This window comes from Quercus lobata, chromosome 3 (genome assembly GCF_001633185.2).
Source record: "Quercus lobata isolate SW786 chromosome 3, ValleyOak3.0 Primary Assembly, whole genome shotgun sequence".
In the NCBI taxonomy this organism is placed as follows: domain Eukaryota; kingdom Viridiplantae; phylum Streptophyta; class Magnoliopsida; order Fagales; family Fagaceae; genus Quercus; species Quercus lobata.
Window position 1 is genome coordinate 26911973 of NC_044906.1, and position 10780 is coordinate 26922752.

The 10780-nt window shown below is 33.3% G+C and overlaps 1 protein-coding gene across 1 annotated transcript; it reads left to right on the forward strand.

Annotated features, from left to right (window-relative positions):
- The first annotated feature begins 6087 nt into the window (after positions 1-6087).
- On the forward strand, positions 6088-9759 carry LOC115980098 (chitinase-like protein 2). The gene is made up of 5 exons (XM_031102368.1): positions 6088-6519; positions 6976-7138; positions 7445-7508; positions 8009-8173; positions 9541-9759. The coding sequence occupies exons 1-5, from the start codon at positions 6099-6101 to the stop codon at positions 9712-9714; spliced, it is 987 nt and encodes a 328-aa protein (XP_030958228.1). The 5' UTR covers positions 6088-6098; the 3' UTR covers positions 9715-9759.
- Positions 9760-10780: the final 1021 nt, after the last annotated feature.

The window sequence follows — 10780 nt, forward strand, 5'->3', positions numbered from 1 at the left end:
TGGTGACCCTACAATAGCCTCACACTTAAAGATCTTTTCAATTTGCTTATGAGTAGCATGTCCTAACCGTTGATGCCATAAGTCCACTTGATTTATCTTCACACTATAGCATTTGTGACTGATGCTTGGCATTATGCCATAGAAGTTATTAGCAGTTCTTATCCCAACATAGATGTAGTTATCACCATCATCAAGTATGTCACATTCATACTTGTTGAATAACACATTCAGTCCATTGTCACAGATTTGACCGATACTCAGTAGATTTGCCTTTAATCCATCCACAAACCAAAATTCATTAAAGACGGGCAACCCTAGTATGTCTACTGTGCCAATACCACAAATGACTAATTTGCTTCCATCTCCAAATATGACAATTCCTATCTTTCCTTCAAAGAGAGTCTTGAACATACAAGGCTTTGTTACCTGTCATGTGCCTAGAACAACCATTATCCAAATACCACAAACAAGTATCACATACTTTTAAGGTAGTTAGTGCAATATAACAAATATAATTATTGTAACTTGTAGTTATACCAAGGTATTTAAGAATATGATTTGCACATTTCATAAGCCACATAGTCCAAGATGAAAAAGATTCAATTTCAAATCTAATTGAATTTAGAGGAAAGACAAGAGAATCCATGACAGTAGGAGTTAAGGATCAACTCAAGGTAAAACTACCTAAGCAAGAGCTAACCCGCTCTAACACCACTTGTTTGTTTGTTTAGACCATTGAACTGTCAGATTGTTTAACCTAATTAATTAACTAAGTTGACACTTAGGTTTATTATTCAGATCTAGGTTAAACAGTAATAAATCATATTATGTAATGCGAAAAAATAAAGAAGAAAATAATATGATTACCCAGGAAAACCATTGAAATCGTTAGTAGTTGATCTTTTGCAACAACTTGTTTCCACCAATTCTTGATTGTACATCTCTTGATCCGACAGATGCTTGTTGAGTTAAAAGGTACAAAACCTCTTAGATCTCACAAGACTTCCTAAAACTCTAAAACATAGTTAGGATTTTCCTTTTATGCCTAGCTCTGTTTCACTTGAAACCCTAAACGTTTTTATAGTGTTTGGACTAAAATAGAATTCTGCAGAAATCTTGTCTGGGATTTTCGATCGGTCGAACTTCACTGAAAGTAAATTCTTCTTTCTATAGCTTCAATGTTCTTGAATCCTTGTACTATCATGAGCAACGTCTAATACATAATCTAGACATGTTTTGATCTCAGTTTGCCAACGTACATAAAAATAGAAATTTAAATATTTAAACCTATACATTTAGAACCTAACACTGCTGCTTTTGATTTTGTGTCATTTCCTCTTCACACATCTCCGACAGTTTTTGATTTTGTCTTATTTCTTCTTCATGTGTTTCCTGTAGCTGTTACTCCGCATTACTTCACCGTATTTTGTCTATGTAGAATCGAAATTCATATTTATTCCGTCATACAAGGACATTGCAGGCCTTCTTTTCTCTTTATTTATTTAATTCTACTAGGCCTCACTTTTCGGGCCCTATTTTATATCTCTACCATTGGGCTTTTTTAAACCCCATTTTACTCTTCAAAAAGGCCTCCTATTACTCTTCTGCCGAAAGGGGTCCGTGTGCCTACCTTGGGCTTTATTCACCATTCTCAAAAATACTCTTTAAGAAGGATCTCTTACTAGTTTTCTCCCAAAAGGGGTCAGTAGGCCTACCTTGGGCTTTATTCTCCATTCTCAAAAATATTTTTCCTTTTTAGGCCGTTGCTTTACTTTATTCGTGCATTTTATTCTCCCTGGGCCTTTGGAATACTACCCAATTGCTATTTCTTTGCTCATAATCTTACCTATCTCTTGGGGCTATCTTGAATACCTATTAATTATAGTTGCACCTACTGCGTATAACAATAATGGCTGCAGAATCTCCAAGGAAATTGGAAACCACTGCGTATGTTCCTAAAATAAAAGCTATTATCAATGTTTAGATAGACCAATATGCCAAAGCATGGGCACGTCTTGTAATAGTACAATTAAAGAAAAATTGTAAGGCTTATTTTAACTACAGGGTGAAAGAACAATAAGATGCTACACTTAGACCGGAATTTTTTATCATGTGTCATTGTCAGTGTCAAAATATTTTGGAACCTACTTTAACAAATTGCAAACACTTCAATTTTTATCATACCTGTGAACTATTTTCATTTTCAAAAACTTCTATGATCCTTCCTATATTACTGTTTTTGTTCGCAAATAAAGTAAGGAAGAAAAAGTATCTGTAACAAGAAAAAATGCATTGTTAGGCTCTGGTAAAATAACCAAAAAAAATTGCATTTTTGTTATAGAATATTTAAATGCTACTCTCTTTGATTTGGCTAGCAATATTCTTCAAGGGGTTCAGTGTTGAAAATTTAAGGATGGAGCATCTAGCAAGACTCTGCCTGTCTGCCATGGCTACTACAGTATCACATTGTAGTCCTCACTCTTCTTCTTCTACTCCATCTCCTTCCCAACAAGGCAACAACTACAAACCAACCCCAAAACCCGACCACTACAAAGCTTTTTGAAGTGTTCTGGTTTTGGGGTTGAATAGAATAGGTTTGGGTTTTGTAGGGGTCAGGCTTGAATAGAATAAGTTTTTCTCAAAATAATTGTAAAAAACATAGATCTTATTTTTCTCAATACTCGATCTCTTTTGAATCTATGACGAGTTCAAGAAAAGAAGCGTCTTCTCTTTGCTGGTTATGTTGAGCGCCATATAAAAGTGGCCAATGATATCTTTGGAGTTTTCAATCTCCATAAGCAGACACAAGATTCTGAACAAACTTCCGAAATGGTCAGATATGTCTAAGCCCCTCCATCCTCATGGAATGTTAAAACTTAATTTTGATGTTGTTGTTACGGCAAAGTGGTATTTGTTGTGTTTTGCCTGAATCACACTGCTCAGGGAGATTGAAAAAAAAAATATATATATATATATATATATATTTTTTTTTTAAATTTCTATAATTTTTTAAATTATAAATTACAAATTAAAAAAAAAATCAAAACTACTTAGTTTTAGGCCCTAAATATTAATGGACATTAACGGAAAGACCAAATTAATTAAAATAAAAATACTAGAGAATTGAATTAAACAATACAAAATTAAATTAAATTTTAGATAAGATTAGAAAGTTTAATTTGAGTCTAATTTAGTCTAAGTTTTTTATTAAAAAAATAATGAACAAATATTATGTATACAGATATGTACGTGCATGGCCAGTGACGCATGTCACACGTGTAAAGTGTAAAAAGAGGAATCCTCAAGTCGTCAATTGTACAGGAAGCTGAATTATTCCCCCTAAATTAATTGAGTCAATTTGGTCTTCCCTTAAATTCGGAATCTTAGCTTTTTTTTTTCCTTTTCTTTTGGATAATTGTCTCTCTTTTTGTGTCCCACATCATCAATCCAATGTGAATGAAATTTACTGGCAGACATAGACCAACAACTCCCGAGTCCACTACTAAAATAATAATTTTCTTTTTCTTTTTCTCTGACATTTTTCTTTTAAATACTTTTTTCAAGTGATTAATTTTTGAATAAATTATAATTTTATTCTATAGTTGTAGATTTATAGTTGAGAGATTGCCTTCAAGTCTACAATTTAAAAAGTTTGAAATTAAATTTTACAACTATTCAAAGTTTTGTAATTCAATTAATACTTGTTGTATTTCTTAAATAGACATGTATGGATCAAATCTTCTTTCCTTTATTGTAACGATCAAATTATTAATAAAAAATTTTAAATTAAATCTTACGGAAAATTTTGAACAATACAACCAACGTGGTTTTGATTGAAATTATATATATATATATATATATATATATATAAATATATATGTTTATTGTACATGCGTTGAAATAGCAACCGGACATTTTTTTTTTTTTTTGTTTATAATATAGTTTCTATTAAAAACGTCATCATAAATGAGTTTTTAATTTGAGTTGAAATGTTTTTGAATATAGGGTTTAATTTGAAATCACCAATAAACTATATACTTAAATTTTAAATTGACCTTACTTTTTGGTCTCTATTGTTTCTTTTTGTTATTTTTAATTGATTAATCGTTTGGAATGAGATGTGATAAAATTTAATATCATTTCTTAGTTACATAAGCTTGATTATGTGTTTAATTTTTAATTTTTTCCCCTTTTTTGAATTTTTTTTTTTCTTTTAAGTTTTATCTTTAGAGATTGAAAGATATTGTTCTGCTTTTAAACAAGACAACTAATTATCATTATTAATGTATGTGAATTGAAATTCAAGGAATGTAGGTTTCAGGGAACCTGATGATATTTCTACTAGAAAATGGATTTGGATCAGATTTTTCTTTTCGTCTCCTTTTCTCAAAACATATAGTTTTAGAGAAGTTTGTTTGGAAATTCTTGAAGTTATTGCTGAAATCGGAGTTTGTTATGTCAATTGGTCTGTGAAATTTTGGTGGATCTGCATGAATTCAATAGGATTGTCTATTTGAGTGCTTTAAAATGGAGCAATGTACAATGATTTCTATAATTCTATTGAATCTCTGCGTACACCATTCATGTTATGCAAGCATTCTGCATAGTTTGTGTTTGACAGGAAAACTGTTTATAACAAAAATGGTAATATTTGAAATTTGATTTCCTAGACTTGTTGGTAACTTGGTATTCAATGACCAACCCTTTTTTATTCCACTATGGTCTTGGGGTCAGAATTAATTTCTACTGCCATTTGAAATTTATTTTGCATATCAAATTGTGACAGTATTTTGTATTGTTCATCAATCTTCATTGTGGAGCTTTGTACATTTTCATCTCAAGCATAAGTATGCCGGTTCCTGAGAAAGCTATGTGCATTATAAGCATGTGCAGAGTTTAACCTTGAAGTTTCAACAAGTGAACATGGCTGAATAAATGAAGCGTTGCAGGGTCATGGAGAAAAAGTATGCTACTCTGGCATTTTAAGTGGTGACAATTTCAATATTAAAGATGTTGTTGGTCATTTTAATGCTGGGAGTGTAGACTCTACAATCTGCATGATTGCTTTCCACTTGGGCCCCCCAAAAAAGGAAAAAATCATCTTGAGAAAAATATGATTATTTAGAAAAAGTTATTTGTAATCGTCAGCAGTACTGCTTCTCAATATTTTTGCAAATCATAACTAATCAGTGATTATTTTAGACTATCTTGAATATTAAACAAAACAATTCCTAACACATATCAGTGTGGCCGAGGTATTTGCTTTCTCAGTTCATCTTCATCACTCACCCCAGATCAACTGAGAGATCAAATTGTCACTTTATAGGTTAAATTTTTTATTTTTTTATTTTAATTAAAAAATTATCTTTAAATTATAAAGTTATGGATGTACAAATTAATGTACTTTGATAAGCAAGCTTTTAGAGTGCAGCTACTCAAAATAAACATGGTTAATTCTCCCCAAAAAAAAAAAAAAATGGTTAAGATTTTAGATAAGGCCAACAACAGCTAGCCTAGCACTCACACACCACCAAATTTGAAGCTCTTTCTACCCATCCAGGAAAAAGTAAAAACAAAGGTCTTGTGGGCTTTTTGCCAAAATTAATTAGTTAATTCATGTGTTTTAGAAGATAATTATTAAAAGTTTAGAATGCAAGATACACGTGTTTAACTTTAGATAAATATTTGATGCACAAAACTTTTTTTAGTTGTCTTTTGAACTGTATGTTAAATTATGTAAAATAGTTTGTGTATAATTAATACTGGCCAAGGTAGCAAATTCTTATGGTAGCTAAAAATTGATGTCACGAATGGATTTAGATATAACCCGTAAAAACTTATCAAGTTCTATTATGAAAATTGCCGTTCCGGTCAAGGGAAGAAGAACCTCTTTGGCCAAAAGGAAAAAGGAAAAAAAGAAAAAGAACAGAAGAACCTAAAAATGCGAGGGGAAGATGACTTGCGTGCACAGTTGCGCGCACTGCACTTGACTATCTTTTCTTTACTTTTCCTTCTCCCACCCAATATATATAGGAACTAGGAAGGAACAGACCTGTCTTCAAACTCCACCCTTTGTTAATTGTTACATGCAAATTAAGATGGAGTATAAATGGTGTGTAGTACTATTGACAATATTGCCATTTATATTAGTGCTTGTGAATGGCAAGCAAGTAGTCGTAGTAAGTAAACAGAATGAACCGAAGCCACGCCCAAACCCAGTAAAGAAGGGATCTTATAACCGACGGACAAACTGTTTTGGGTGCAACACGAATAGAAAACAAGATTGCTGTGTAGAGGGGGCTCTTACTGACTACTTCCAGAACGAACAGTTTGAGAACATGTTCTCAAACCGTGACTCGGCTGAGGCCCATGCAAAGGGCTTCTGGGACTACCACTCTTTTATCACTGCTTCTGCTGAATACCAGAACTATGGCTTTGGCACTACCTACGTGAACTTGACCTTTTTTGGAACCAAGGAAGTCGCAGTTTTTCTTGCCCATGTTGGCACCAAAACCTCCTGTGAGTATTTCTGTCTTCGGGAAATTTTCATTTGGGTTTTTGTCTCCTACGAAATTGGAATTGGATTTTAATGTTTCAAATCTTTTCTGAAGTTTAGTTATTTATTCTGTTAGGAATTGATGTTACAGGGTATAATTTTGGCTTTGTTACATGCTTGGGTTCATGCTAGGATGAGACTAATGATTAAAATCTTAATGTAGTTTTTGAATCCAACATTTTTTGACCAAATAAATGAAGGTATATGTTGTAAGTGAATCTACTGAGAGTGGCTTAAGTAGAGTCTTTTCTTCTAAAATCCTATTGGGTCGGAAGTTGGAACAAAATGAATCTGGACTCTGGAGCATTACATATTGAAGAATTGGTTGTGTAATTAAATTTGTATATGAGCTATGGTCATATATTGGTCCTTTGCTACTAAATCTATTTATAAAGTAAAAGTGGATTATATTTTTTCAGGTGGATATAAAGTGGCCACCAAGGAACCCTTAGCTTGGGGTTTGTGCTATAACAAGGAAATAAATTCCAACTCATATGATTATTGTGATGAGCACTACAAAAACATTTATCCATGTGCTCCTGGAGTTGCATACTATGGACGAGGTGCCCAGCCTATTTACTGGTATTTACCTTTTCTATCACACTAACAATAATCATACATTCTTTATATTTAAGCATTTGAATTATTTTCTCATCTTATATTGTTCAATTTTATCCTAAGTTCAAACTACTATAGAAGGTTTATGTTTCGCTGTTAGAAACATCAAAATGAGTTCCTTTTCTAGCATAATTCAAATATGAGTACTTAAGTTATGCATTCTTCAAATGAAATCTAAGTCCCTAAGACTAGTCCTTTGTTTCTTGCCATGATCAAGTCATTGTTGCATGTCACAATTAGAAAGACTTTCTTTACTAATGCTTTCAACAGGAATTATAACTATGGAGAAGTCAGTGAGGATCTAAAGGTGGATTTGTTGAACCATCCGGAATACATCGTGTTGGGCTTTGTGGAGCCTAATTTTGTTTGATCCGGTTTTGACGACTCGATCCGCCCGAATAATATTGCATGGTTTTTAATGGGAGATTTACTGAGGCTTAGTCCATGAAGCGGAGGCTTGGGCCGATAGGCTTAAGTCGGAGCGCTCGTGGACAAGCCTCTGGGGGTCTGGGGGCAACGCCCTCGGGAAAAAAAAAATTTGGCCCGTTTAGCCCATATAGAAACCAACTTGGTGATTAGGGTTTTAATCTTATAGAGTCGGTTGCCGTGTTTTAAAAAGAGTGAGAAAATATTGTAGCCGCATGTTGTATTGTATTCTTCCCTGAAAATAGTGAAATCCCTGCAACTCCATGAACGTAGGCAAATTGCCGAACCACGTAAATATTGTCTTGTGCGTGTGATTGTTTTTTTTTTTCTTTGGCGTGTGTTCTCTTTATTTATTTATTTATTTTTTTTGTTTCTCACAGGTTGGGAATTCGGTAAAATTCCCTACACATCGAAGAAAATGCTACCCTAGCCTTTCAAGTTGCAATTTGGAGGTGGATGACACCAACTAAGAAGCATCAACCTTCAGCTCATGAAGTCTTTATTGGCTACTGGAAACCCACCAAAAATGACACTTTGGTCAAGCAACTTTATGGTTTTGGTGCTACCATGAATGTGATAACTTTTGCAGAAGCAATATAAAACAAAAATCATATTTTCATTTAAAGATCGTTGTACCACACAATCATAGATTCTAAATGGAACAAAAATTGCGTACCTCTCTTAGCAACCCAAGCGTGTTGCCTCCCAAGGTATTCACGTCTCTCTCTCTATTTCTTTTGAGTTTTCAGAAGACTGCAGTATCACACAGTAATTCTGATGGCCAACCACTAAATATGATATTATAAAATATTATTTTATAGTAGACTTCTAAAACCCTAGAGAGAGATTGGACGTGGGATCCTTAGGGATCCTAATCTTCAGTCGTAGGATTTTATCAATAACCTTTTGAACGTTATTGACTTATCTTGAAACACTTTCCAAAAATATTTCTTAATTTTCTCAACCATATTAAGAAAATATCTGAACTTCTACATATTACAATAATGTCCATCAACACATTGCATTTGACCCCTGAAGATTAGAGAATTACAAATGAGGTCCCATTTCATACAATTTTATATCTATGTCCTTCCACCATACTATATTCCCACAAGCCACTAGGACTGGATAAATATCATTGTCATGTCCCTAGCTTATGTGACCATTAATTTCTTGATTTCATAATTTCTATTGGACTCCAAAATATCTTGAAAAAAAAACTCTTTATATATATATATATATATATATATATATACACACACAATATTATATATATGAAAAACATTTTTAAAAAATGTCACCGGCCGTTTTTGTTTTGAGTCCAACTTCAATATGAAAATCAACTGAATATACTATCTTCTTTAGAGACTGGTGGATTCATTGTTGAGCATTTATATATTTTACTGATTACACACATAACCCAACGTGTCTGTATATAGCCTTTAAAATTGGCATCACCAATTGACATTGTCAAAGTTATGTGCATAATAAATAAATATATACAAACCCCTCATGTTTGAGGACAATAGAAAAATTGTGATAGAACAACCTTTTAATTAACAATGATCACTCCATAAGGTGTCCTTGATCAAATCTAATTCAGTGTATGTACTTGTTACATTACACCCACTTGTTTGCTTAAAGTCACTACTTCAATGATGGAGTAAATCATCCTATCATATAGCAGCACAACAAGTGTAGGCTTCAGTAGTAATATTCAATTAATATCCACAGCCTAGAACAATTTAATAATATATAAAAAATCATTACTCCCTGTCTTTGGTTCCTTAACCATTAACATAATTTTTCCTACAGAGGTGACATCACATGCCACATTTAAACAATGAAATATACCTATAAAAGTTATGAATGTGAAAATAGAATTTTATCATCAAATAAAAATGTATAGTATTGTTTTTGAGGGCACATAATTCTAACAGAATGTGCTATACAGAGATCTTGTTTACGGTCGGGATGATAATGAATCCATGAACAACATCATCTCCCATTACCTAGATATTATGGGTGTTGGCCGGGAAGAAGCAGGACCTCGTGAAGTGCTTAGTTGTGGTGAGCAGGTTTCTCTCAATCCATCCTCTTTCTCATCTCCTTGAGCTTTCTTGAACTAATCATTTTCTAAGGTTATGCATTAATTTGGTTATAAGAACCTATTAAGTAACCGAAGGAAAGGTTCGAACATAAAGGGGGAGTTGAAGTTTGTATAAGCTGCTTGTTTGTCTTCGTGTGAAGCTAAACTAGCTTGGACTATAAGAGTTTGTATTGATTTGTAACTGCCATTCGCTAGTTTTATTTTTATATATATTTGATTCCTGTTATTGTATAATTATGTAGTGTGGATTTTCTATGAACCTTTCTATATTTTTATAATATGAATTTTATTTGTAAAATCTTAGAATGGATCCCACGTTTTCACTTCTTCTGTTTATATCAAAACTAGTATTATGCTCGCGCGATGCATGGCTTAATAAAAAAATTATAAATAAATTTAAAAAATATATCTTTTTTGATAATATAATCAAATCTAATAACAAATAAAATAGTAAAAATATTTTTAAAAATTAAGTGTAAGGCCCTTGGGCCTGAGGTTCATTATCTATCCGTATATTGGACTTGTGGCCCAAGCCGAAGACAAGGACCTACCCGAGGAGGAGAGGCCTTCGTCAAAAGAGACTGTGTTGAAAAATAGAAAGGTGGGATTTGGTCATAATAGCTCCAGAAAGTGTGTCGAGGATGAAACGTCCTTTGCCAAACTAGGCCGAGGTCTTGGGAGATGGTTTGACAGCAAGGGTGACGACCCCGGAAATTTAGTTGGGGCAGACAAGCATTACAGAGATATCAGATAAGGAGGAGCCCTAAATATCTAGGGAGAAAACTGCTACCTTTGCATTAAATGCATTGCAGCTAACTCCCTAGCCGCATTATTGTAGAAGTGATACATGAACAGTATATTTCAGCCTTACAACTACTACATGAGGACTTATGGGAGGTACTAATGGGACAAGTATCAGCACTAACCATCTAGCATACAGGTGAAAGGTGGAGATGAAAAGGAAGGAGAGTATAAAAGAAGAAGGAGGCAAGGAGATTAGGGGATCAAGAAAAAAAGGAGAAAAAAAAATGATAGAGCATTCCAAAACCAAACTTGTAATCGGACTTGAG